Below are 23881 nucleotides of genomic sequence, written 5' to 3'. Positions count from 1 at the left end.
TTAAATTTTCATATCTCCTATTATAACCAATATTATAAAACCCGATTTAAATTGATCGATTGGATTGATTAAACCGTGAATCAGAGGATAGAACAATTTGATAAAATTATAAGAGTTGCAATTGGTCTGGTGATATCGATTTACTGGTCAAACAAATAAATCAATGATAAAATTTTAGGTGAAGGTATTGTGGGAAACCCCTCCATAATTACCATTGAAAATGTGCTTTTAGTTAAAAGGCTTAAACATAACCTACTTAGTATAAGCCAATTATATGCAACAAATGGTATACTATGATTTTTGATACCCTAAGTTGTTTAATTGAGCATAAGAGAAGTACGAACCTTATATTTAAGGGTTCTAGAATTGATAATGTCTATATGCTTGATCTAGATAATGTGTCAATGCATGGAACTTAGTGCTTAGTCTCCAAGGATGAAGATTCTTGGCATAAGCACTTAAGTCACATGAATTTTGACTTATTAATATAATAGCATCTAAGAATCTAGTGATAGGTCTTCCAAAGATTAAATTTTTAAAAGACAAATTATGTGATGCTTGCCAAACGAGAAAGCAAACGAGAGTGTCGTTTAAGTTGAAAAAAAGATTGCTTCGACATCAAAACCTCTTGAGCTTCTCCACTTAGACTTGTTTGACCCTTCACGAAAAAGAAATTTATGAGGCAACTAATAATTTGTGATTGTTCATGACTAATCTAGATTCACTTGGACGTTATTTCTAATCTCATAAGGATTAGGCTTTGGTTAATTTTTCTAAACTTGTCCAAAATATTTTTAGTTTAAAAATTATCAACTTTTAGAAAGGTCTATTCAGACCTAAAAAAATCTAGAATAAATCATACCCAAACTCAAGCCTTAAAACTAAATGTGAACCTAGTCTATTTTATCCCCTAATAACAATACAAAAGTTTATAATAATAAGTAACTTAAAGAACAAAATATCAATTAAATCTCTCATAATTAAAGAGAAATGTTAACCAGTGTCTTCAGGAGCACTCTTTAAGTAATTAAAATGATAAATTATTTAAAAAATACATGTATTTTATAATGGAGAGAAAATATTTTATTTATTTAGTATATTTAAAAAATGCTCAAGGACACTGCCCTTAATTAAATAAGCCATATGATGTAATAGTCCTTGCCATAGGAGATTCATTCTCTTTATATTTATCACAATAGCTCTACTTTTTATATCTCCTGTCAATCTCTTTTTGTTGCTTTTTTTGGTACACTCTTGCCAAAAAAATACTAAACAATTTCTCTTTTAACTTTCTTCAACATACCTGTTTGTCCATTTTTTCTCTCCATTATAAAAGTAATATTATAGAAAAAAACTATTTACAGATTTTAAAATAAATATAAGAGAAAAGTTTATTATAAAGAAAAAATATTCACAACAGTAAAAATAAAAATAAGAGAAAGAAGTTGAACATTTTCTGTTTTTATTTTTTAACTTTTGTAAATATTTTTTCTCTATAATAACTTTTTTCCTCTCAATTTCATTTTAAAATCCGTAAATATATTTTCACTAACAGCCCCAGGACCATGTGGTATGAACACAGACATATTTTGAATATGCTCCAAATTTTCTTCATGGTGTCAAAGTATTGAGTTACCAACACCGTGTCCATGACATCTTTAGCCGATGTTCTGGGTACGTTTCTGGAGAATGCAAAAACACTGTCCCTCAGTCCGTCCATGGCAGCTTGACGTTGACGAGCTATACCGTGTCCTGGTAGATACTTGGACTCAGCTTCTCCTTCAGCTTTCTTGAATATCTTTTATGCTTCGGCTTTTCTCGTTTGCAACCAACCTCATTCTCGCAGCTGTTGATGATATTGCAAAATAAATAAATAAATAAATAGAAGAATATAACTGCAACTGTCATGATCAATCAAAATTTTAACGTTTATAGTATAAACAATTATCATACAAGTGCTTTATTAAACAAAATGCTTTCTTGTTGAGAAAGAGGGACTAGAATATATTACTTGCATTGATCTCATTCTTTGCTCTCTTGACATTAACATCAGGCTCGATATCAACAATGAGAGTCTGGACTATCTCGTAACTGTAGTTCGACATCGCCTAAAACATTAAGGTTGAGTTAACTTGTTAATGAACATGATTATAACCTTCTATGATATACTAAGGAAACATTTTATATAAAAAGGAAAAGAAAAAAGAATAAACACCTTCTCAAGCTCATCTTCGGCAGACGGCAGCCTTTCCTATATCATTCTTCTGCTCAAATACAGTATCCAGCTCCAACTTTGGCACACTGCCTCTTATAACTGAATTAATGCAAAAATATCAAAACCTTTTAAAGAACCAAGCCACTAAATTATCGTTTATGGTATAACAGAACACAGCACGATAAACCTAAAATGATATAATTTTACACACTTAGTGTAAAATTGTGTTAAAATAGTGATTCTTTCAAACTCTTACGCAACAATGCTATGGTGGTGCTATAACAACCATTTGACAACACTTTGTACTAAATTGCGTATCGTGGGACAATAGCAGTTTGTTAAAACTCCACTAGGCTATAGCGGCAATTTGAGAATCCTAATATCAACACGAAGTGTAGAAATTTTCTGATCTGCCTTGGATCAAGATGAGCCAGAAAGACAACTTGGGAATTTCTTAATAATTTAGCATTGCAACTTGCACACCTCTATTTTATTAACTGCTTTTTGTAGCTTTATTTTCTCTTGAGCCTTCTAGTCCCATGGAAACAAAGTGAACTTCAACCAAAAAAACACAGTAACCTTCGGTTGAGAAATATTCTTCATAGAGAACATTAATTTGAACCTGGATACAATTCAATCAATAAAAATTAAGCACGTATTTAATGGAAAACAAAGCACACTCGGCTGAGAGTGAGACATGAAAATTCAAACATGTTTGGATTTGAACCGGTAATATTCAGGAATTTTGAACACCTACTAATGACCCAGCAAACGAAATTGAAAGTCTTTTTGAAATGAATCAATGGGAATTATAAAAAAAATAATAATAATAATAATCCATGGGAATTAAAGACCTAACTAGTACATCAAGAATTATGAACAGTTTACATGAAAAACGAGAAAAATTAAGCCAAATTAATGCCTGTGTTTGAGTGCAAATTAATGTCTTAAACGTCTTAGAATGTGTCCATAAGAGGTTGATACATGCACACACAAAGGCCATGAGAGACTGCCAAAGGCCAACCACAACCCTAAGTTTCCCAGTGTAAAAAAAAAAAAGAAGATAATATAAGTAGTCAAGGACCCATCACCCATCTTTATCAATTAGATTGACGTCCGCCGCATAGAGTAGTGCTCTGATAAAACCAAAAATTTCAATTAAAACGAAACTGTATATTATTGGATGAAAGTGTGAGCTCGAGAGCTCTACAATTGAGAAACAGAAAACAAGAGACAAAACTCCTGCCAGAGAGATATTCTCTCCTAACCAAATTCTTAAAAGCTTCTCAATGATCCCCTCTCTTGCCTCCTCTATCTCTTATAACCCTCCCTTGCTAACAGAATATTGCCACGCCATTCTTATTTCTCTATTCAGCCTAAGTATTGGACTGAGGCCCAAAACGAGTATCCCATCATTCTCCTACTTACCTCTGAAAGGTTTACAGATTCAATTCAGTCAGTCTCAAATTATGCATACCCATCTAATAAAGAACTTAAATTAATGAATTTATATTTAACATATCAGAATCTAACACTGAAGAATCAAAGATAGCTCGAAGAGCTTTACGACTAGAAATTAAAGTATAGTTTTGATAAGTGATATAAAGGGTAAAGGGTAAAAGTTCAGATAAGTTTCTAATTACCTTCTCAGAAGATACGAAAAGATCCAACCTCCCTTCACCAAAAGACATCTGCAACATTCTCCATCTATGCTTAGCTTTATTGAAAAAACAGCGTTTTGGCACTAAAAAAAAAGGCAAAGTTAAAGTTAATACTTTGTACTAGTTGAAGAAAGTTCCACAGCAGTCAATGAGAAACCCTAAACCTTATGAAGGTCCAGAGTTGTTTTTGTGACAGCATGCAAATAATGACAAACAATCTATTCTACGGAAAAATATTAACAGGAATAAGCAAAATCAAGCAAATATATCATTCTTTTCATTAACTGATCTAAGCAAATAGCAATATTACTAGTGCAATAATTAGCAATATTAGTAGACAAAACAAGAGACTGGTGTTCAATGTCCAACAGCAACATAATACTAAACCTACAGGTGAAGCATGTTTAATGAGACATTTACCACGTATTTCTGTCCATATGCACGAATAATTTAAAAATATTATTCTGCCACAGCCTGGAAGACTTACATGGTGCTCAGACGACACAAACACCTTCAGATGGGGTATCAACAATGACATCTACGTCAACAAACACATTTAACTCAACCTCTAGTACTGTTTGGGGAAGATTAGATCAACAGATTCTACTGTATCCTGCTCAGCAAAAATGCACACGCTCCTTCAAATATACCAGCGAGCGAAGGCCCAAGGTCTTGAAAAATCCATGTTGCAAAGAAGAAAAGTATTTCCGATGGCAGTTAGACTAGGATAACATTTATGTGTCACTTATGTGGGTTTTAATTTTATATATATGGACATCAAGGAATATAGCATCAAGTACCAGTTTAAGAACCCAAATGCAGCTAACTAACGCAATCATGCATGTGCAAAGTATTCTTTAATATAGCATTGTAATCATCAAATGATGAATATCTATAAGAAATTGTGTTCTAAAGTTGCCTATCAAAAGTTGAAGCTTTGCTGCACAAGGAAATGCAAACTTAGGCATTACTTCTAGGATACTTAAATACTCCAAATAGTTTCTTATAACTATCATCAAATGTAAAATGCCTCCTATCATCAAGTACATGAGACTCATATAAAAGAAAAACAAAGCAGACTGGGTAGAGCTTTTAATAGTGAAAGAGCTAGGCTCATACAATATAACAAATCAATCCTTTCAACCTGGATGTTAACCTTCTTTTATAGAATTCCCGTAATTAAAATAATTATGAATTTCCGTGAATTTATGATATTATCTCACCATCTTATTATGACTCCAACATTTGGACATTACATGCCAATTACATTAGTAGTTAGTAATCCTGATGTTAACAAATATGAATACACAACCACCTCCACTTTTGCAGTGACTACATCTTGCATTCAAACACTTCTATATGATCGAGATGATTTGGCATTTTCAAAGAAAATGAATCCATTGCTCCGATTTGTCATAATATGACAGTGAACATCAGATAACAATCAAAAGGGGAAGACAGTAGAAAATAACTGTGTTAAATAGTTCACAGAACAGCACTCTACAAAAGTGGTGCTGACCTTATAGCAGGAAATGTGGTGTTTCAAGTATCAATTATTGACAATGACATGGGTATTCCCTTTAACTTACCATGTTTGACTCTCTTTACGGACCAAATCCAATTTGTCTTCCTTGGATCATTGCACTAGAAATGAAATATTTGGATCCGGCTTGTGTGCAGTCCCAAGACAGCGACTGCATGCAGTCAGCAAGTTTGAGGCTGTCCGATTGCTGGTTCCAGCTGACTGCGTGCAGCGGCGACTGCACCTAATCCAAATTCAAAATATTTGACCTTCCTGTTTTGTTACACACATGACAAGCAAAAAAATGAGGATGATTATAATAATAAATTACTAAGGCTAAATCCTTTAATATCTTCAATGTTAATCCTCATTACAATTATTATTGCAACAAAAATATATCATTTCATAGAAACCAGCATCTGGGTGGTTTAATTTAACTTGATGATATAAAGTCGGTCAACATAGAATTGGAAAATATGAAGATATTTGGAAATCACAGCAGCAATGAACCCAAAACATTTGTTTAGCTGCAGGTGGGAGATTTTTGCATTAAATTCAATATTGAAAATAAATAAATAAACAAATATTTAATGTGTCATACATGTAATGTAATACTATATGATTACTCTGATATTTTCAATCAATTAGGTTTAAGGGTGATGAGTACGGTTTAAGTGAACTTTTACAGTGGTAGACTATATGCCCTGTTTTAGAAAATGTTATACAGAATATTCTTGTATAACCCAAAATGTAAATGTGTGTGTACATAGAATGTGAAATTCAATATGTATGAGATGAACAGTTACGGTTTTAGTGAGCATTATTAATCTCCTTTTATTGACTTAAAAATGATGGTTCAAATATTACTCACAAAATAACAAGCTAGTGCAGTATATAAATAACTATATTTTTAACCAAAACAAATAACAACATGGCAATAGGTGGGTGACAGTGAGTGATACAGCTACTAAGCACACAGGTTTTATAACGAATCTATGATCAAACTGTTTTAAATGGTTTATCAGTTCAATATCAAGTTGAATAACGTAAGTATATGATAATAGAGATGTCAAAACACAAGAAGAAGAAAAATCATGTCAAAACACATACCAGCTGGATATAATGGAAGCCTTGACAGAGCTACCTAATTGCACCAGCTTTCAGACGCAGAACCTTACATAATCAGGAAAAAAGAATTGCCCTCATTTCGTCATACAACTTATGAGCCTGGTCTATCATGTTTAACTTCCAATATGCATTACTCAAACTAGTATAAGTAATTACATCTGGTGAACAGCCCTCCCGCAACATTTCATAATATAATGCCTGCGCCATAATCATTTCTTCAGCATTACAAAAGGCAACTATTAGAGTATTATATGCTTTCTGATCTGGATATACACCCCTTTCTTTCATTTCCTCAAATAAGTAGTATGCTAAACGCCTTTTGCAATTACGGATACATAGGTCCATAAGAAATGTGTACGTTCTGACATTGAAAGTGATTCCTACTTTTGTCATTCTAGTGAATAACACCACGGCCTTTTTAGAATTTGAATGTTTGACAAAGCCAGTTATAAGCGTACTATAATTAACAACTCCAGGAAGTACATTATTTTTAAGCATTAGTGGCAGAAGCTGCAGTGCCTTTTCTGGAAAACTTTCTCTACAAAGCTTGTGGATGAATTCATTATATGAATATGGGTTGAGGTTAACTCCGTGTTCTTGGAATTTCTCCGACAATGCCAAGGCTTCATTGAATTCACGTTTCCTGCAGTAAATACTAAGAACATGATTGCAAGTGATTGTATCCGGCCAGAAACCCCTTTTTTGCATGATACCATAAATTTTCAACGCGTTAGTGAATTGTCTCAATTTGTAGAACCCCCTAATTAGACTGCAATAACTAAAAGCAGAGGGAGCAAAATTATTGTCACCCATCTCCTCCAGAAGATGGATGGCTGAACGCATATCACCTTTCCTGCAAAACCCATCAACTAAAGTTTCATACATAATCTGATCATATTTGCAACCTGAAGCACCGATTTCATGGAAGATATTCATCAAGCTTTGCATCGGCCTATTCTTGCATAGACCGCGAATGAGAGAAGTATAGCTAACAATGGATGGTTTTATTCCGTAGAGTTTCATATCTGTCATCAAGTCAATAGCTCTCTTATCATCTCCATTCTTGCAAAATGCATCAACTAAAATGCTATAACTATAAACATCGGGCAGTATTACAGAGTTTTTCATTTCTTCCAAAACTAGTGAAGCTTCATCTACAGCACGTCTTTGACACAATCCATATATTACAGCATTAAAACAATGGCTATTGAGAGGCTGGTTTTTTCGGTGCAAGTCACAAATCAACTTCAACGCAACCTCAACGGAACCAACTTTACAAAGTCCCTTAATATAAGTACTATACGTAACAACAGTCGGGGTTTCCCCACTCCTATATATCTTCCCTAAAATCTCAGAAGCCCGCCTAATATCAACACTGCACCCAACATCTCTACAATAAAAGTTCATCATGATTGTATAAGTATGGATATTCATCTTCGGACCAAACTTTCTCAAATCTTCAAAGAAACATCTCACACCATCCACTCTATTTGCTTCTACCAAACATTTCAACAAGAAATTACACGACATTATATTCGGCTGAATCCCAACCTCCCTAGCATTAACAAACACGTAATAGGCATGTTCAAGCATAGAGTTTGAAGCAAAAACTTTCATAAGCATATCAAACACAACAACAGACCTTTTCATTTTCACATGGTGTGGTGAATCAATCAAAACCGAAAACAATTCAAACGCGTCTCGATTTTGCTCTTTATAGTATTCAACAATATCTCTAAGCAAAATAAACACTTCCAAACTCATACCAGCCAAAGCATAAGTGTGAATGATGATTCTAAAGGAATTGATTGAATGATAAAAACCATGCCTTTGAACCAAACCTTTGAACTTTACTTCCCTTGCAACCCCCCAATTTAAGGACTTGAATACCTTAACAACCAAACGAGATAATTTCGCCGGGGTTTTAGGAACTGGAACATTGAAATTTGGAGTTTCATCATCCAACATCAATGCGGAAGAATATGGAGAATAGAATCTGAAGAAACGTGGTTGTTGGAAGTGAACTCTGCTGCGGAGCAAGCATTTCACCGCCATGAAAATTTACATGTTAATCATAGCGCCGCCATTGAAAAACTTGGGGAAATTGATGATTCTGTTGCAATTTGAATGTTTTGGTTAGAGAAAGAGGAGAAATTAGGGTTTGTTGGAGATGAGTAATGAGTAGTTGGTGAAGAAGGCTGAGGAAGCGGTGTTCTGTTTTCCGGTTGGGCGTTTGTTCAGGTTTTGGTAAGCGGCGGAAGTAAACAAAACCAGACAGTAGCATTGGATATACAAGGAGCACGTGACCTGCTTAGGGTGTTAAGACGTGTTTTATTTTGAGAAACTTATTTTAAATAAATTTATTTGTAAAATTAATTTGAGCGGTACTTCTTGTCACATAAAATTTCCAAGGTCCTTCTTCACTTAGTTTGAATGCATGGATCTTTCAGAATTGAAAATTACAATTATAATATTTATTTTATTATAATATATTAAACTATTTTATTAATGTTAACTTATAGCAATTACATCATCATATTAAAATATATTATACAAATATTATTCTCTTGTATAAGCTTATCTTTTATTTACCAAAAAATTAAATTTTTCAAAATTATAAATATAATAACACAAAATTTAATACTAATTTTAAGAACTTTTTTTATACAAATACTAAAATGTTATGTTTTTAATTTTAATTGTAAACTAAAATTTACGTTTTAAAGTAACTTCTACTAATATTATTTTCTTTTATAATTTTATTTTAGTTTAAAATTAATTTTTATTTTAATCTTTATTTTTATAAAAAAAAGTAAAAAATTAAATTAAAAATGGAAGGCACTGACGATAAAATTTTAAATTTTAAATTTTAAAAAAAGGGCATTCTTAATATGCTACATCTATCACAAAAAAAAATTGCCTGCAGAAAAAAATCTATAAAAAAATTCTAATAATTAAAAATTATTATTAGTTAATAATAAAGGCGTATAAGAAAGTAGTAAAGTAATATGAAATATTTTCAGAAATAAAAAATTAGAAAAAAATATATTTAAAAGTTATTGTAATAAAATATAATTATATTCTTAGACAATTAAATTATTAACAATTATTTTAAATTTTGGTTTAATATTTTAAATGTTAATTATTATCTTTAAGAATCTTTAATGTAGGTTGGTTAAAAGAATTAAATTTACGTTTTAATTTTGCTCTAAAACTTAAAGTTATGTTGTTATGTTTGTTTAAAAACATAAATTTATGTTTTTAGAAAGATAAATTTATAGTTTTATAAATGTAAAATTAAAAAATCTAGGGTTTTTGTTTAGGGTTGTCATCATGACAACCTTAAATTTATATTAAGGCTCTGTTTGGTAAAAATAGCGATTGATTGATAAGCCAGCTGATGGCTGATAGCTGATGGCTGATGGCTGATGACTGATAGCTTATAGCTTATAGCTGATGGCTGATAAGTTAATTAAAGTGTTTGGTAAAATTAGCGGTTTACTAGTTGATTAATGTAAAATGACATAAAAGGACATTTCTAAGATTTTTAATAAAATCTATGTTTAGGTTACTTTAAAATTTAGTAATTTAAATTTATTAAATTTTTTATATACTATTATTGTATTAATTTTCATATTCTAAATATTTTTAAAAATAATTTGTTTCAACTTTATAATAAAAAAATATTGTTTCATATCAAGGTGTACACATACAATAGTAAACTTACGAGACTTGAAAAACGATTCTATGCGAAATTGCAAACATATACTAATATAAAAAAATATTAATTTATAATAAAATGTATGTCAAATTAATATTTAAGATACATAAAATTAAACATAATAAGAAAATATATTAAACACATATGTAAATGTTGCAAAACATATAATAAAAATTAAGATAACCTCAACTAGTTATATTAATCTAAAATAATAATCAAAATAAGTCTATCGCCTATTATTCCAAATTAAAGCAGCAATAATAATCAAAATAAGTCTATCGCCTATTATTCCAAATTAAAGCAGTAATATTATTACGAATTTCCTTCATCTTGGTTGATCTCCCTGCTTCTCCTTCTGGTATGTCCCCACCTTGAGGATCAACAACACTATCTGAAAGATCATCATGAGGTACATAATTTGGATGTTGGTCAAGGACGGTAAACATTGGATCATCATGTGAGTTGATGCGAATATAGTTATGCAATGCAAATGCTGCTATTATAACATCAATTTGAGTCTTAACACTAAATTGCGGCATTTTATTAAGTATTTTCCATCGTTTCTTTAACACTCCAAATGACCTTTCTATACAACTTCTAAGAGATGAATGTGCACAGTTAAAAGCTTCTTGTGCATTAGTTGGAGATTTATTTTCAAATTGCGATAGATGATACCTTATCTTAGGATAAGGCACCAAATATCCTTCTTTATCAGGATATCCTTTGTCAACCAAATAATATCTACCTGTAAAAAAAGAGTAAAGATGTACTTTTTTATAAAACAAACACCCCCCCAAAAGAAAAAGAAAATAAACTTATAGTAATACATATAATAATACCTTTTGGTGGCTTTGGAAAGTTTAATGCCGTTGTGTTGATTGCATGAAGAAAAACATGTATGTCATGTGCTGATCCCTCCCATCCAACTGATATAAATGTGAAACACATATCAAAGTCACAACTAGTCATGACATTGAATGTGGGGATTCCTTTTCTACCCCTATATCGCATTTGCTCTGCCTCAGGAATACATGCAGCTATATGAGCACCATCAATGCATCCAATACAATCCTGTTAAAAAAAATAAGATAAAGGCGTGTCCATCATGATAAGAAATAAGCTATCACACACACACACATACATACACACACACACCCCTTGAAATAAGGCATGTATCGCTCGTAATTAGCAATATGAGGTGGTACAAACTGAAAAGTTGAATCCTTTGGTCTTATGATATCACGTGCTAGGCCTTGGTAGCCCCTACTTTTACCGCTAATTGCTTCTAAAACCTCATGAAATGCTCTACTAATGGTCTCTCCATAATGCTGAAATCGCTCTCTAACATCTCTATTAGAAGCACCCATAGCAAGTGTATACATAAATATGTCCACCTTCTCTACAACTGTCATTCTTCTACTTGGTTGTAATCCATATTTTGATTGCAAGTCTTCACACAATTGTGTAAATAAAGCTGGATCCATTATAAAGGCGTTCATACATCGAATAGGGTGTCCATTCAATATCTCATTCATCCAATCTTGTCCTCTTTGAAGTGAAGTCATACATGGTTATTTATAAATATATTTATAATAATATGTAGCAATTGCACTTATTGTACTTGATCTTATAATCCAATAAAGTGCACAGTTTCTTCTCTTCCTTTCCCTTTCAGCAATATCCATGATGTACCTACTAATAAATAAATATATTTAATTATTAATAACCATATTCAACACAAACAATTCAACACCAACATCAATAAATTCAGCATAGATTGCATATTTGTTTTAACCAAAAGCAAACAAATTTCAACATTCAAAAAATTGAAACTAATTTCAAGTCAAAACCAGAGGCATAAGCCTTGCAAACAAATGTCAACATTCATAAAATTGAAATAAATTTTAAGCCAAAATCAGAAGAACAAGCCTTAAAAACTAAATATTCATAAAAGGTTCATTTCTCTTTGGAGTGCATATACGTTAACCATAATTTTCTAGACTCGCCATTCACCATGTTTAGAATAATCTCTCGCCTTGATTCATTCTCAGTCAAACAAGCCACAAAGCACCACAATTCACTACCCTTTTCCAAAACACCATTGGTAACCATCCGATTTATAAATGGCATTGCTGTAGCAATTGTAGAACTACCATTAACTTATTTACTTGCATTTCCATCATATTGCATTATTTTCAATGCCTTAAGAGATTGAGATATCATGGTTTCTATGTGACCACCTAGTTTTGCAGCCCCTCCTGTTTGTTTTCTTTTACGATTTCCTTTAATAGGTTTGTTAGTCATGTTTTGTGCAACTTTTTTTGTGCCTCTATCTTGACCAGTTACTTGTGTGCCTTCAAGATCTTCACCATGTACTTGTGTACCTCCAACACCTTGGTTAGGCAAGTGGGTACCACCCACCTCATTCATAAAATCAGGCCAAAAAGAATTTTCTTCTTGAAGTAAATTTTCCACTTGAGAAGCATGTCGTTGATATTCTGCATAAACATATGCTCCATCACTCTCATAATGATGATTATCTTCCCTACCATTTTCTTCATCCTCTTCCTCAATATTAACATGTTCCACAGGTTGAACCAACTCAGAATCCACAGAGGGTGCAACAACCTCATCCCCACATGCATAATTGTCATCAAATAGTTGATTCCAATATTCCTCTATCGCAGGATCTACTGATTTATTACGAAATTTTTTAGCTTCCAGTTTCTCCTACAAAAAAAATAAGCATTAATTTTTAGATCTTATATTAAATCATTTTCACTGTAAATTAACTAAAAGTATTTAATAAACAAACTAACCTTAATTTTTTTATCCCACCAATAATCTGAACAACTAAGCTTTCCCGTAACATGATCCCATCCTAAGCCAGTTTCACTAAACTTCAGAAACCTCCAAATGCGCCAACCTTTCTTCATTGTATCAAACTTATTCTTCAAGGTCTTTACTAGGCATTTTCGTTTGACAGCAGCTTCAAACTCTTGATTAATCTCTTTCCATTTAAATGATACACGTCCCTTCTTTCGAATGAACTTGATACAAAGCTCACAAAATATCTTTTCATACTCAGGATCATCTGACCATTTAAAATTGATTCCTTCCATTTTATATTTATTTGAGGTCATCTCATAAATTTGACAACACACAATATTGAAGATTAGCACTTTTGAATCATATAAATAAAAAAAATACATGGTGTACAAGCAAGCAATGACATGATTTTTTTTTAAACAGCAAATAATTTATTCAAAAAAAAAAAACTACAATCCAATAACAAGAAGAAAAAACATTAAAATTAAATATTAACTTTGAATTTGGGAATTTGAAGCTCTGCGATTAATTTTGTATAATTTTCTAATTAGATTTTGTGTTAATTCAAGTTCTCTAAATAAATTAATAACATTTCTACTCAATAAATATAATAAAGTAAGACATGAAAATCATAATATATAAAAAATTGTGAAATATGCTTTATTTATCTCATGGGTAAAGTAGGATGCACTAGTTGTTTTTCTTAAACATTGCTTTAGCTATATATAGCTGCTAAAAAAAAATCTGGAGAATTCTATTGAGATCATCGGTGACGTGACCCCATGGCTTTTAATTTTTTTCTTAAATATTTTTTTTGGTATAAACCGGGGTATCCTCTGCGCGCAACTGCAGAGACTAATCCCTCGAGCCGGGTAGGACCATATAGGCGGTAAAGCTCTCCCTCAAGAGATTTAACACTGCTGCGTACCCAGGGCCGGGATCGAACCCAGGACCTCTGGTTAAGCTGGAAGAGATCCTTGCCATCTCACCCAAGTGCTCACATAGAATCACATCATGCTGCTAAAGCTATACCTCATATAATATAAAGAAACAATAAATGATTAGGGAGAGTTGTTATTCATGAATTATATTGAATCACACCTCTATCATATGGTGATATAACAATAGTTAAAAATATAATAGAATAAAAAAAAACTGCAAGAGATTGACCACCTGCTATGGTGCTATGCTCCACTTTGCCGAAACCAATCTTCAATTCACACCGTAACCTAGCTTCAATTCACACGGTATAAAATTAGGTTTATTTAAATTATTAATTAAATTGAGTTGGGCCTAATATAATACATAATTATTTTATATTTTATATTAAAATAAATTATAAAGCGTAAAAGTGGAATTCAATTAAAATAATAAGGATAAAATTGGAAGAAAAAATGATAAGCTATAAGCTAAAACGCTATTTGAAATAGCGTATGGAAAATAAGCTATAAGTCAGTAAAATAAGCTATAAGCTCGTTATAAAAAGACCGTTACCAAACGGGTCTTTTATTATCATATGAGCTTATAAGCTATAAGCTCAAAATTTGGCTTACCAAACAGAGCCTAAGTAGATGGCTTACACCCCCTTCTATTTTTCCAATATTTTGTAATACAGATTCAAAATATTTAAATCGTGTGATTTGTAAGATGATATAGTATCTAACTTTTATCTCTAGGTTAGATTGTTTCTTCTTTTGCTGAACTCATATTCTATATATTTAGTCTTACTTTTGCTCAACAAAAGTTATGTGTTTTTAAGGTTTGTCTTCAAAACTCCAACTTCTTTTAAATCCTCATTCGACTCTCTAAGTAGGACTATGTCATATGCAAAAAGCATACATCTCTATGGTAGCTCATGTGTTTTGTGAGTATGACTAAAATTAAAATAAAAAAGTAGGGGTTTAAGGTTGAACTGTGGTGCAATCCTATTGTAATAGAAAAATCGTATGTCTCTCCACCTTGTGTGTATACACTAGTTGATATTCATTCATACAAATATGTGATAACTCAAATATAGGTAATCATAACCTCTTTCTTCTCTAGGATTTTTCACACAAGTTAATGAAAATTAAGTGCAAGTCTTGTTAGTGTATTTGATACTGCTCCATCACATTTCGTAGTAGATAGATCGCTTTCATGGCCTACCTTCCAGACATAAAACCAAATTGTTTTTCAGTAACTTAAGTCTTTTTGCTTAATTTTCGTTGAATCACTTTTTTTCCATAACTTCATGATATGATTCATAATATTAACTCTCAAATAATTTTCAAAATTTTGTATATCCCTTCTTTCTTATAAATTCAAACTAAATTGCTTCTTCTTTATTCATCAGACATTTGCTTTAACCTCATAACTATTTCGATTAGTTTGGTGAGCCAATCATTGCTTCTATCTCCAAGAATTGTCTATGCTTCAATTGATATGTTGTATGGCTCAACTCAGGGACGGAGCCAGAAAATTTATTATGTGGGGGCATGATATATAAGTAATATTAAAAATTTAAAAAAAAAAGGAAAAAATAAATAATATTAAATATAAATTTGTTTTCAATAGTATTATATATATTTTCATCATTATGTCACATTAAAAAAAAATTTAAACAAAATGCAACTGTGTTTTGAGAACATGTGTGATTTTTTTATATATATTAACAATATGCATATCAATTAAATTTTATTTCAAATATGATATATTACTTTAAATATTAAATATGTATCATTCAAAAAATAAAAACTACCGTAATTTATAACTATAACATTTTTATTAAAAAAGTAAATATTATAACATATAAAAATTATAAATTAATATTCGTGATCTATTATTGGTTTCAAGTTTCAACAAGAGTCTAATTGCACTAATCGAAGAAAAATATGGTGCATATATATCATGTTTAACATTTAGGTGTTGTATAATAGATTATGCATACAGTGTACGGATTACTTTTTCTTTAAAGTAGGGAAGACAAGGATACCAGCACCCGAACCCGAGTAAACGAGTGAAAATTCGAGTTGATTGGGTTTGGGTTTGAATAGTGTAAAATCCACACCCGAAACCCGAAATCACACCCGCTTATATATATATATATATATATATATATATATATATATATATATATATATACACACATATATATATATATATATATATATATATATATATATATATATATATATACATATATATATATATATACATATATATATATATATATATATACATATATATATATATATACATATATATATATATATATATATATACATACATATATATTGGAAAGTTGTAGAAAAATTGTAGGAAAATGTATTTTTTTTATATATATTTTGTTGCGAGTTCGGGTTTGAGTGAAAAAATATGAACCCAACGGGTGTAGGCGTGAGTGTTATTTTGTCACCCGAACAATGTTTGGGTTTGGGTGCCAATTTCGGGTGCGGATTTGGGTAATGTAAAACCCGCACCCGACCCGACTCGTTGCCCATCCCTACTTTAAAGAATTCACTTGTAAATTAGGAAACAACACATAGGTGGTGGAATAAACATATGTGTGAATATTATATTTTACTACATATAAAATTGAAACATTGGTGGGGACATATGCCCACATAATAACATGAGTGGCTTCGTCCCTAGCTCAACTGCCTTATTGTTACTCATTTTTTCAATGCTTCTTTTACTTCTTGTTTTTGAACTTGATGGTAGTAATTATAGTTTCAATGTTCTTCTCAAGTTTCGAGTTTGTTAGAGTTCGGTGAAATATCATATATTTCATTAAATAACTTGTAGAAATATGTCTTCCACATATCTTTTATATCCTTTTCTTGAATCAAGACTTTGTATTTTTTATCTTTAACATACTTCATTTGATTCAAATCTCTTATCTTCAACTTATATGTTTTTACAAAAGTAAAAATAATTTAGATATCGTATTCATACGCTGAAAGAGTGTGAATTGATATCCAAATACGAATTCAAGAATACTGAGTTTGAGGCGACGAAAGTGTCTCAGTGCTCATATGAAAAAGTTTCATTTCAATAGTTGTGCAATATCGATCTTAAGCAACTAAGTTGCACCGACGAAAGTGAGTAAGTTATTTGTTTAAGATATGACAACACGCTGACGAAAGTAGGTGTTGTACAAATAATTCTATTTTTCTATAAAGTGCTTGTTTCTCTTATTAAGCTCATAAGCTTATGTGAGGTTGTTTAAGATAGAAATCAAGTACCATATGTCATGTTTAAAGCATATTATTATTTGTTCAAACAATCATTTTTTTCCAAAACTCAAAATTTGATTGTGTTAACTAAACATAAAAAATATAATCGAGGACTTAGAAAATTGGTCTTAGAGGGAATGATAAAACGTTCTGTATTACATCGGTATTGTTGTATACATGTGGTGTATCACCTTTATGTGTTTACTCACCAAAGGCTGATGGACCAGTTTCCTCGAGAGTTCTTGATAACTTGTTACTGAAAGGCGGGGGAGGGTCATGAACCACCTTACAACCGCCTCCTTTGAAGTGTTGGACAAGAAGCTGCACTTTAAGGAGCTAGAGGCACTTATGTTTTTCATTAGAGTATTGATGGTGTCAATGTGTTTTGGGATCATTGGTCTCATCAAACTTCACTAGTGATGGTGGTTTTAGGTTTTCAGGTACTATAACCCTCTAAATCTTGTCTAAAAGAGGTTATGGGTCCAAGACCTCGTCTTCGACCTAGAAATCTTCATGGTGTCGCTCCTAAAGGGTCAGGATGTTCATCTCAAAAGCTTGGTTGGAATAGTGCAACTTTTCCATAACAACTCGCATTTTTGCTAAGGCGTCATTATCGTCGTATGGCGCCTCTTCGTGTCACCATATTGAAGATGCCTAATTTTACTAAGGTCTCATAGTGGAAATTAATTATACTTGTGAAATTCAATAAGAGTGAACCTACTTAGAAAGATGATCACAAGAAGGTTTGTATGCTCTGAATATGTGAATACTGAATGAATCATTTCAACCTTAGAAGTTAAGATATTTGTAGATCACATTTATGGGCCAATTCCTGAGAAGGAAATAGTTTTCCCCCAACTCCATAACGAGTATATGGGAGTAGGGGAGGACCCACTATTCCTCATAAATTAGGAGAACGGTTTCCTCATTTAATGGTACGACCAAAATTGGCTTATTCATAAAACTTTGAAAATATCATTTAGATTGAATGAAAAAAATCACCTTGGTCGACTTGAACTTTATTAAAAAATATTATAAAATTTCAATCAAACAATTATTTTTTATTAATTCAAATTTATTTTTCTTCAAACACCAAACAAAGAGACTAGTTAGCTAATAATTAATTAAATAAAATCACATAGACATTAATTTAACTATGATTACGCTTCATTTAATTAAATATGTGCAAAAATATGATTAGTTGAATTATATAAACTGAAATGCATTGAATAAAAAAATTGAACTATGAAAATAAATTAAACCGTATATTATAAATAATTTAATTAATGAAATTTAAGTTAAAATTGTTAAACTAATTGTTTTAAAAAAATTAATTAAAAAATATTCCAAAAAACAATTTTTTTAATCAAAAGAGTATATTAATCCAAAAAACAAGGAAATACAAAGCGATCGCTAGGATCCAACTCTCAAAATAACAAGAATACAATTCAACCAACTTAAGGCATGACCAACTCAATTATATGTAGTTTAAGCTTATGACTAGTCCACCACACACCGCACACACACAAATCATCTATGTTACTATTATTTACACTATTCCCAAACATAATTATCATTACAGTATTTCCATAACTCATAAAGAGTCTCAGTAGAAGCCAACTTGAGAATGGTTGATCTCTAACCTTTTCCCTTTCATTGGTGCATGATTCAACTAATTTCCTCACCCCATCCCTTGGGAACATGTTGAACATTTATCCACTAAAGCACCTTGGTCCAAGTACACTTCATCACAACACACAACACAGTCAAAAAACAAATGTTCAATGGTTTCATCTTTCACACAGAACTAGCACTCGGTATTGTTGATCATTCCAAACTTATTCATCCTAGCTCTACTGGCAAGCTTTCCATGACAACAAGCCAAAGAAGCATATGGGCCCTTGGTATAGCCTTGTTGTGGAACAAAAATTGCACTAGTGGACTTTAGGCTCTACAGCTAGCAGTGCATAATACATCTTCTTCACTGTAAATGCTCCTTTCTGCAGCATTTGGTTCCACAAATTATGCACCTCTCTCACAGTCCCACGTTGTTTCATAATGCCTTTCATGATCCATGAAGCATTATCCCTAAAATTGACCTCCATCAAGGTATCCTTGCGTAAGTAATATGTGTGAATTCATCGAACCCATAGGCTATTTGTTTTTGCACTCAAATTCTAGAGTAGTTTTAGCATGTAAACCTGGTTCCATAAATTCAAATCTATAATATTGAGCCCCCTTGAGTTTTAGGCTTTCAAACCTTCTTCCAAGCAACTAGACTCGTTTGAATAATAGTAACACCTCCTGTCCACAAAAAGGATCTACAGATAGCCTCTATCTTATGAATAACAAATTTTGGTAACAAGAAACATTGTAGTCAATAGTTTAAGATAGAAAATGCCACACTCTTAATGAGTTGTACTCTACCAACATAACTCAGCAAATGAGCACTCCAATGAGTAATTCTCCCCACTATCTTGTCCACCAAAGGCAAGTAATCAGCTATCTACCCAATACTAAAGTGTTGCCCAAACTGACCTTTTTGCCCTTCCAAGCAAATATTTTTTCCCTTGCTAAAGGTTATTCCAGTAATTAACAAAATAAAAATTGCTTCATGCCAATTGTTCTCTTCTCATTGGTCACTTCAATGATCTGTTGTACTTTCTGAAGGATAGAAAAACACTTAGAAAGGGGGGTTTGAATAAGTGTAGCTTTAAAAACTAGTAAGATAAAAACAATTTGCACAATGATTTTTATCCTGGTTCGTTGTTAACTAAACTACTCCAGTCCACCCCCTAGGAGTGATTTACCTCACCTGAGGATTTAATCCACTAATCACACTTGATTACAATGGTTTTCCACTTAGCCAACTGCTAAGTCTTCTAGAGTATCCTGATCACAACCTGATCACTCTAGGAACAAACTGCTTAGACAACCTCTAAGACTTTTCTAGAGTATTCTGATATACCTGATCACTCTAGTTCTTACAACTTAATGTAAACAAATTCTAAGAGTATTACAATGCTTCTGAAAAGCGATAATCACAACTGTGATATTTCTCTTAAAGTTTAAGTTTAAATCTCACTAAGATATTACAACAGCAATGTAGTGAGCTTGATGATGAAGTTTGAGAGCTTTTGAATTTGACAGCATTTCAGTTTAATGCACAAGTGTTGTTTGAATTCGTCAGTTGTGCGTTAACCTTTGCTTCTCATCAGAACTTCATATTTATAGGCGTTTGAGAAGATGACCGTTGGGAGCATTTAATGCTTTGCGTATTCCGTACAGCATTGCATTTAATATTTCACTCTTTTGTCAACTACCTCGAGCCTTGTTTCCGCTGTGTCTACTGACGTTGCCTTTAATAGCTTCTAACGCTCCTTTTGTCAGTCAGCGTAGCCTGCCAGTCTAGTACTTGCTTCTGATCTGATGTTTGTGTAAACAACGTTTGAATGTCATCAGAGTTAAACAGCTTGGTGCAGAGCATCTTCTTGTCTTCTGACCTTGAAGTGCTTCTGAGTGTGATACCATGAGAACTTCAGTGCTTCTGCTTCTGATCTCAAGTTCTTCTGATGCTTTCATAGACCCATGTTCTGATTCTGCTTGACCATCTTTTGATGTCTTGCCAGACCATGTTCTGATGTTGCATGCTGAACCTTCTGAGTCAGTTGCCTCTTGCGCTGATTTTGTGCATACTCTTTGTATAATTCCCGAAATGGAAATTGCATAGTATTAGAGTACCACATTATCTCATACAAAATTTATATTCTTGTTATCATCAAAACTAAGAATATTGATCAGAACAAATCTTGTTCTAACAATCTCCCCCTTTTTGATGATGACAAAAACATACATAAATGATATGAATTTGCGATCAGAATATCAGACGGCCAAAGACAAATACACAGCTATAGCATAAGCATGTAGACAATGTGTGAATATGTCTCCCCCTGAGATTAACAATCTCCCCCTGAGATAAATAATCTCCCCCTGAAATAAATACTAGGAGAATTTTTATAAATAAAAGACTTCCCTGAGTATTTCAGTAGAGACTTTCACATATGCTTAGATCTTCAGAACATTCACAGCTTCTGATTCTTGCTTCCATAGGACAGCTTCAGAACTTGAATTTCCTAGATCTTCAGAATATTCATAGCTTCTTATTCTTGCTTCCAGTGGACAGCTTCAGAGCTTGAATATCTTCTTCAGTCATTGCATGCTAGATTGTATCAGAACATTGTTGAATGTACCAGAGCATCATCAGAGCATCTCTACATCCTGAAATGTTACAGAACAAACTAAACGATAAAAGTCAGCATGAATGATTCAGAACATAAAATATGTATCAGAACATATAATTATGTATCAGAGCATACAAACATAAAATGTTTCAGAGCATATTTTGTAACTAAAACATGCATCAGAACATATAAAGAATAAGAATAAAAGTATATTTTATCATCAGAATATCAGAACATTCTTCCTTCTTGCTTCTGATTCTTGAAGCTTTATAGCACTCAGCTTGCTTCAATTTCCAAGAGCTTGATTCTTTATAGAATTGCTTTTCCCCGTCTATTTGCTTCTCATGAGCTTTTAAAAAGGATCTTCAATTCCTGCAAGACAACACTCAAAGACATAGAACTGTGCAAGTTCTGTTAGAGATGTGGAGCCTTTCTCCCAGCAACTGATAAAATAAATCAGATCATTTATCACATTTTTCTCCCCCTTTTTGTCATATCATCAAAAACATAAAAGATTCAGATGAAAAAACACGACAAACACATAGAAGAAAAGGATAGATTTCATTAAGCACGGAGAAATAAAAAGTTCAGAAGTACAAGAGGAAGGACAAGAGAAGATGCAAAGAAAAACAGATGCAGCAAAGCAAAAAGAAACAGTCTAAGACTCAATCTAAGATGACCCTAGCATCGACATGATCTTGGCCAGCATATCATGAATCCCACTGTTGCTCTCATTCTGCCTTTCCATGAAAGCACGAAACTCAGCGTTGATTGATCTCTGCTCATCCTGGTTCTTCTGAATAACTTCCAAAGTCCTTGCAAGATGGGAAGGTTCATTAGAAGAAGCTTCACAACTTCTTTCCAAGGGGATGGCATTCTGATCCGCAGCTTCCATGATCAGATCATTTGCAGGATTTTCCTCATCAGGAATTGTTTCAGCAACATGATCAGCATCTGCTTCTTCCATAGAAGCATCTCCATACTCTGCAGCAGGAACCTCAGAATCTCCATTCTCAAGTACCTGAAGAATGGCAGCAAGATTCCTAGGCGCAGAAGGACCTTCAACTTCTGGTGGGTCAACAACTTCTGGAATGACCAAGCTTGGGTCTTCCTTAGAAGGATTTTCCCTCAGAAAGTCAAAGAGAGTCCTGAAATCTCCAAGCAGAACAGGATATTGAGGTTTCTAGACCACAATTTCCCTGCAAGGATTGGCTTCCATTGCAGCAGCAATTCTTGCTTCTTCCAGTTCATCCATGAACCTCTTCTCCTCAACAGCAACCCTGTTTCTGAAGGGATGGTAGTAGATGTAACAGCCCGAATTTTATTATTTGGCTAATTAAATTAAAAAAGGATTTATTTACTTAATTTGGACGAAGTTTGATAATTAATTGGATCGTCAGTGTTATTGAGAAAAGTGTTCAAATTATTAAGTGAAGTTAGAATTTATTCGGTTAATCGAAGAATTAATAAAGTGGAGTATGTAGAGAAATAATATTAGAAATAATATTATTATTGGATTTTACTTATTTGAGATAAAGTCGGATTTAATTGAATTAATTGGAAAATAATATTAAGGGTAGTAATATTATTTATTGGAGCATAATTATTTATTTAACTACTCTATTTTATGATTGGGCCTAATTAGTTAGGAAGTGGAATTATTTGGGTAAGCCCAATATGAATAATATAGTAAGGGTTGGAAGAGTAGAGGTATCAAAATTTTTCATTTGCAAAAGAAGAGGAGAAAGGAGACTAAGAGAAGAAGAAAAGGGAAGAGCAACAAGGGGCAAAAGCTAGGGTTTGAAGCACATTGAAGAGGTAAGGGGGAGAATCCCTAATCATTGTGGGCTAGTATAATGGGGTAATTGGTAGATTAATATACTTATTTTGTTCATAGCTGAAGCATATAGACACATACTCTCCAATCTGTCCGTATAAATCCTGTTGGAAATAATTGTAGTTGAAATAATGTGCATACCCTACTGTTCCTGTTTCTGGCCAAATTGAATAAACCGAAAATACCACCACTTGCTTTTGAATTAAACACTACATGATAGTGTGATACCAAACACACTGTAGCGTTTAGCTTTATCATATGGAAATTTGAATCAACACATTTTTTTTATTATTAAATGAATATGCTGCCATGATGTACCATTGGTCATCCAAATAGTGAACTCATGCTAGGAGTGGACACAACTACCTTCCCTGCTATTAGACAAACAAAACGTGAACTACCTGTTACTTAATGCAACACGGCTACTGTGCAATGTTCTGGCCAATGGAAGATGCCGAAAATGAACACAACTTGTGTTGATAAACATGCTAATACCACTTACTTTTCATTTAA

General features: G+C 32.5%; 2 protein-coding genes across 5 annotated transcripts; both read right to left on the bottom strand.

Moving 5' to 3' along the window:
* Nucleotides 1-459: 459 nt before the first annotated feature.
* On the bottom strand, nucleotides 460-8842 carry LOC131651788 (pentatricopeptide repeat-containing protein At5g41170, mitochondrial-like). 4 transcript variants are annotated; one of them, XM_058921481.1, is made up of 8 exons: nucleotides 6509-8842; nucleotides 5466-5671; nucleotides 4364-4547; nucleotides 3859-3959; nucleotides 2699-2837; nucleotides 2216-2314; nucleotides 2012-2108; nucleotides 460-1846 (listed from the first exon to the last, which is right to left on the bottom strand). In XM_058921481.1, exon 1 carries the CDS (start codon nucleotides 8579-8581, stop codon nucleotides 6581-6583), a length of 2001 nt encoding a protein of 666 aa, XP_058777464.1. In that variant the 5' UTR covers nucleotides 8582-8842; the 3' UTR covers nucleotides 460-1846; nucleotides 2012-2108; nucleotides 2216-2314; nucleotides 2699-2837; nucleotides 3859-3959; nucleotides 4364-4547; nucleotides 5466-5671; nucleotides 6509-6580. The 4 variants fall into 4 exon arrangements, with proteins under 4 accessions (XP_058777464.1, XP_058777465.1, XP_058777466.1 ...); XM_058921482.1 differs by having other exon boundaries at nucleotides 4364-4489; XM_058921483.1 differs by lacking the exon at nucleotides 4364-4547 and having other exon boundaries at nucleotides 463-1846.
* Nucleotides 8843-10522: 1680 nt separating this feature from the next.
* On the bottom strand, nucleotides 10523-11731 carry LOC131649792 (uncharacterized). Its single transcript, XM_058919550.1, has 3 exons — nucleotides 11393-11731; nucleotides 11087-11318; nucleotides 10523-10992 (listed from the first exon to the last, which is right to left on the bottom strand). Exons 1-3 carry the CDS (start codon nucleotides 11729-11731, stop codon nucleotides 10523-10525), a joined length of 1041 nt encoding a protein of 346 aa, XP_058775533.1.
* Nucleotides 11732-23881: the final 12150 nt, after the last annotated feature.

The sequence above is a fragment of the Vicia villosa genome, linkage group LG2, assembly GCF_029867415.1.
Source record: "Vicia villosa cultivar HV-30 ecotype Madison, WI linkage group LG2, Vvil1.0, whole genome shotgun sequence".
NCBI lineage: Eukaryota > Viridiplantae > Streptophyta > Magnoliopsida > Fabales > Fabaceae > Vicia > Vicia villosa.
The sequence above is the reverse complement of the archived record's forward strand: the minus strand, read 5'-3'. Positions and strand labels throughout refer to the sequence as shown.

Excerpts from the sequence above, each read along its gene's own strand:
- LOC131651788 (XM_058921481.1), bottom strand. The coding sequence starts at position 8,581 with ATGGCGGTGAAATGCTTGCTCCGCAGCAGAGTTCACTTCCAACAACCA.
- LOC131649792 (XM_058919550.1), bottom strand. The coding sequence starts at position 11,731 with ATGGATCCAGCTTTATTTACACAATTGTGTGAAGACTTGCAATCAAAA. Across the intron at positions 11,319-11,392 it reads ATTTCAAGGGGTGTGTGTGT|GATTGTATTGGATGCATTGA; the intron begins GTATGTATGTGT and ends TTTTTTTAACAG. Across the intron at positions 10,993-11,086 it reads CTTTCCAAAGCCACCAAAAG|GTAGATATTATTTGGTTGAC; the intron begins GTATTATTATAT and ends CTTTTTTTACAG.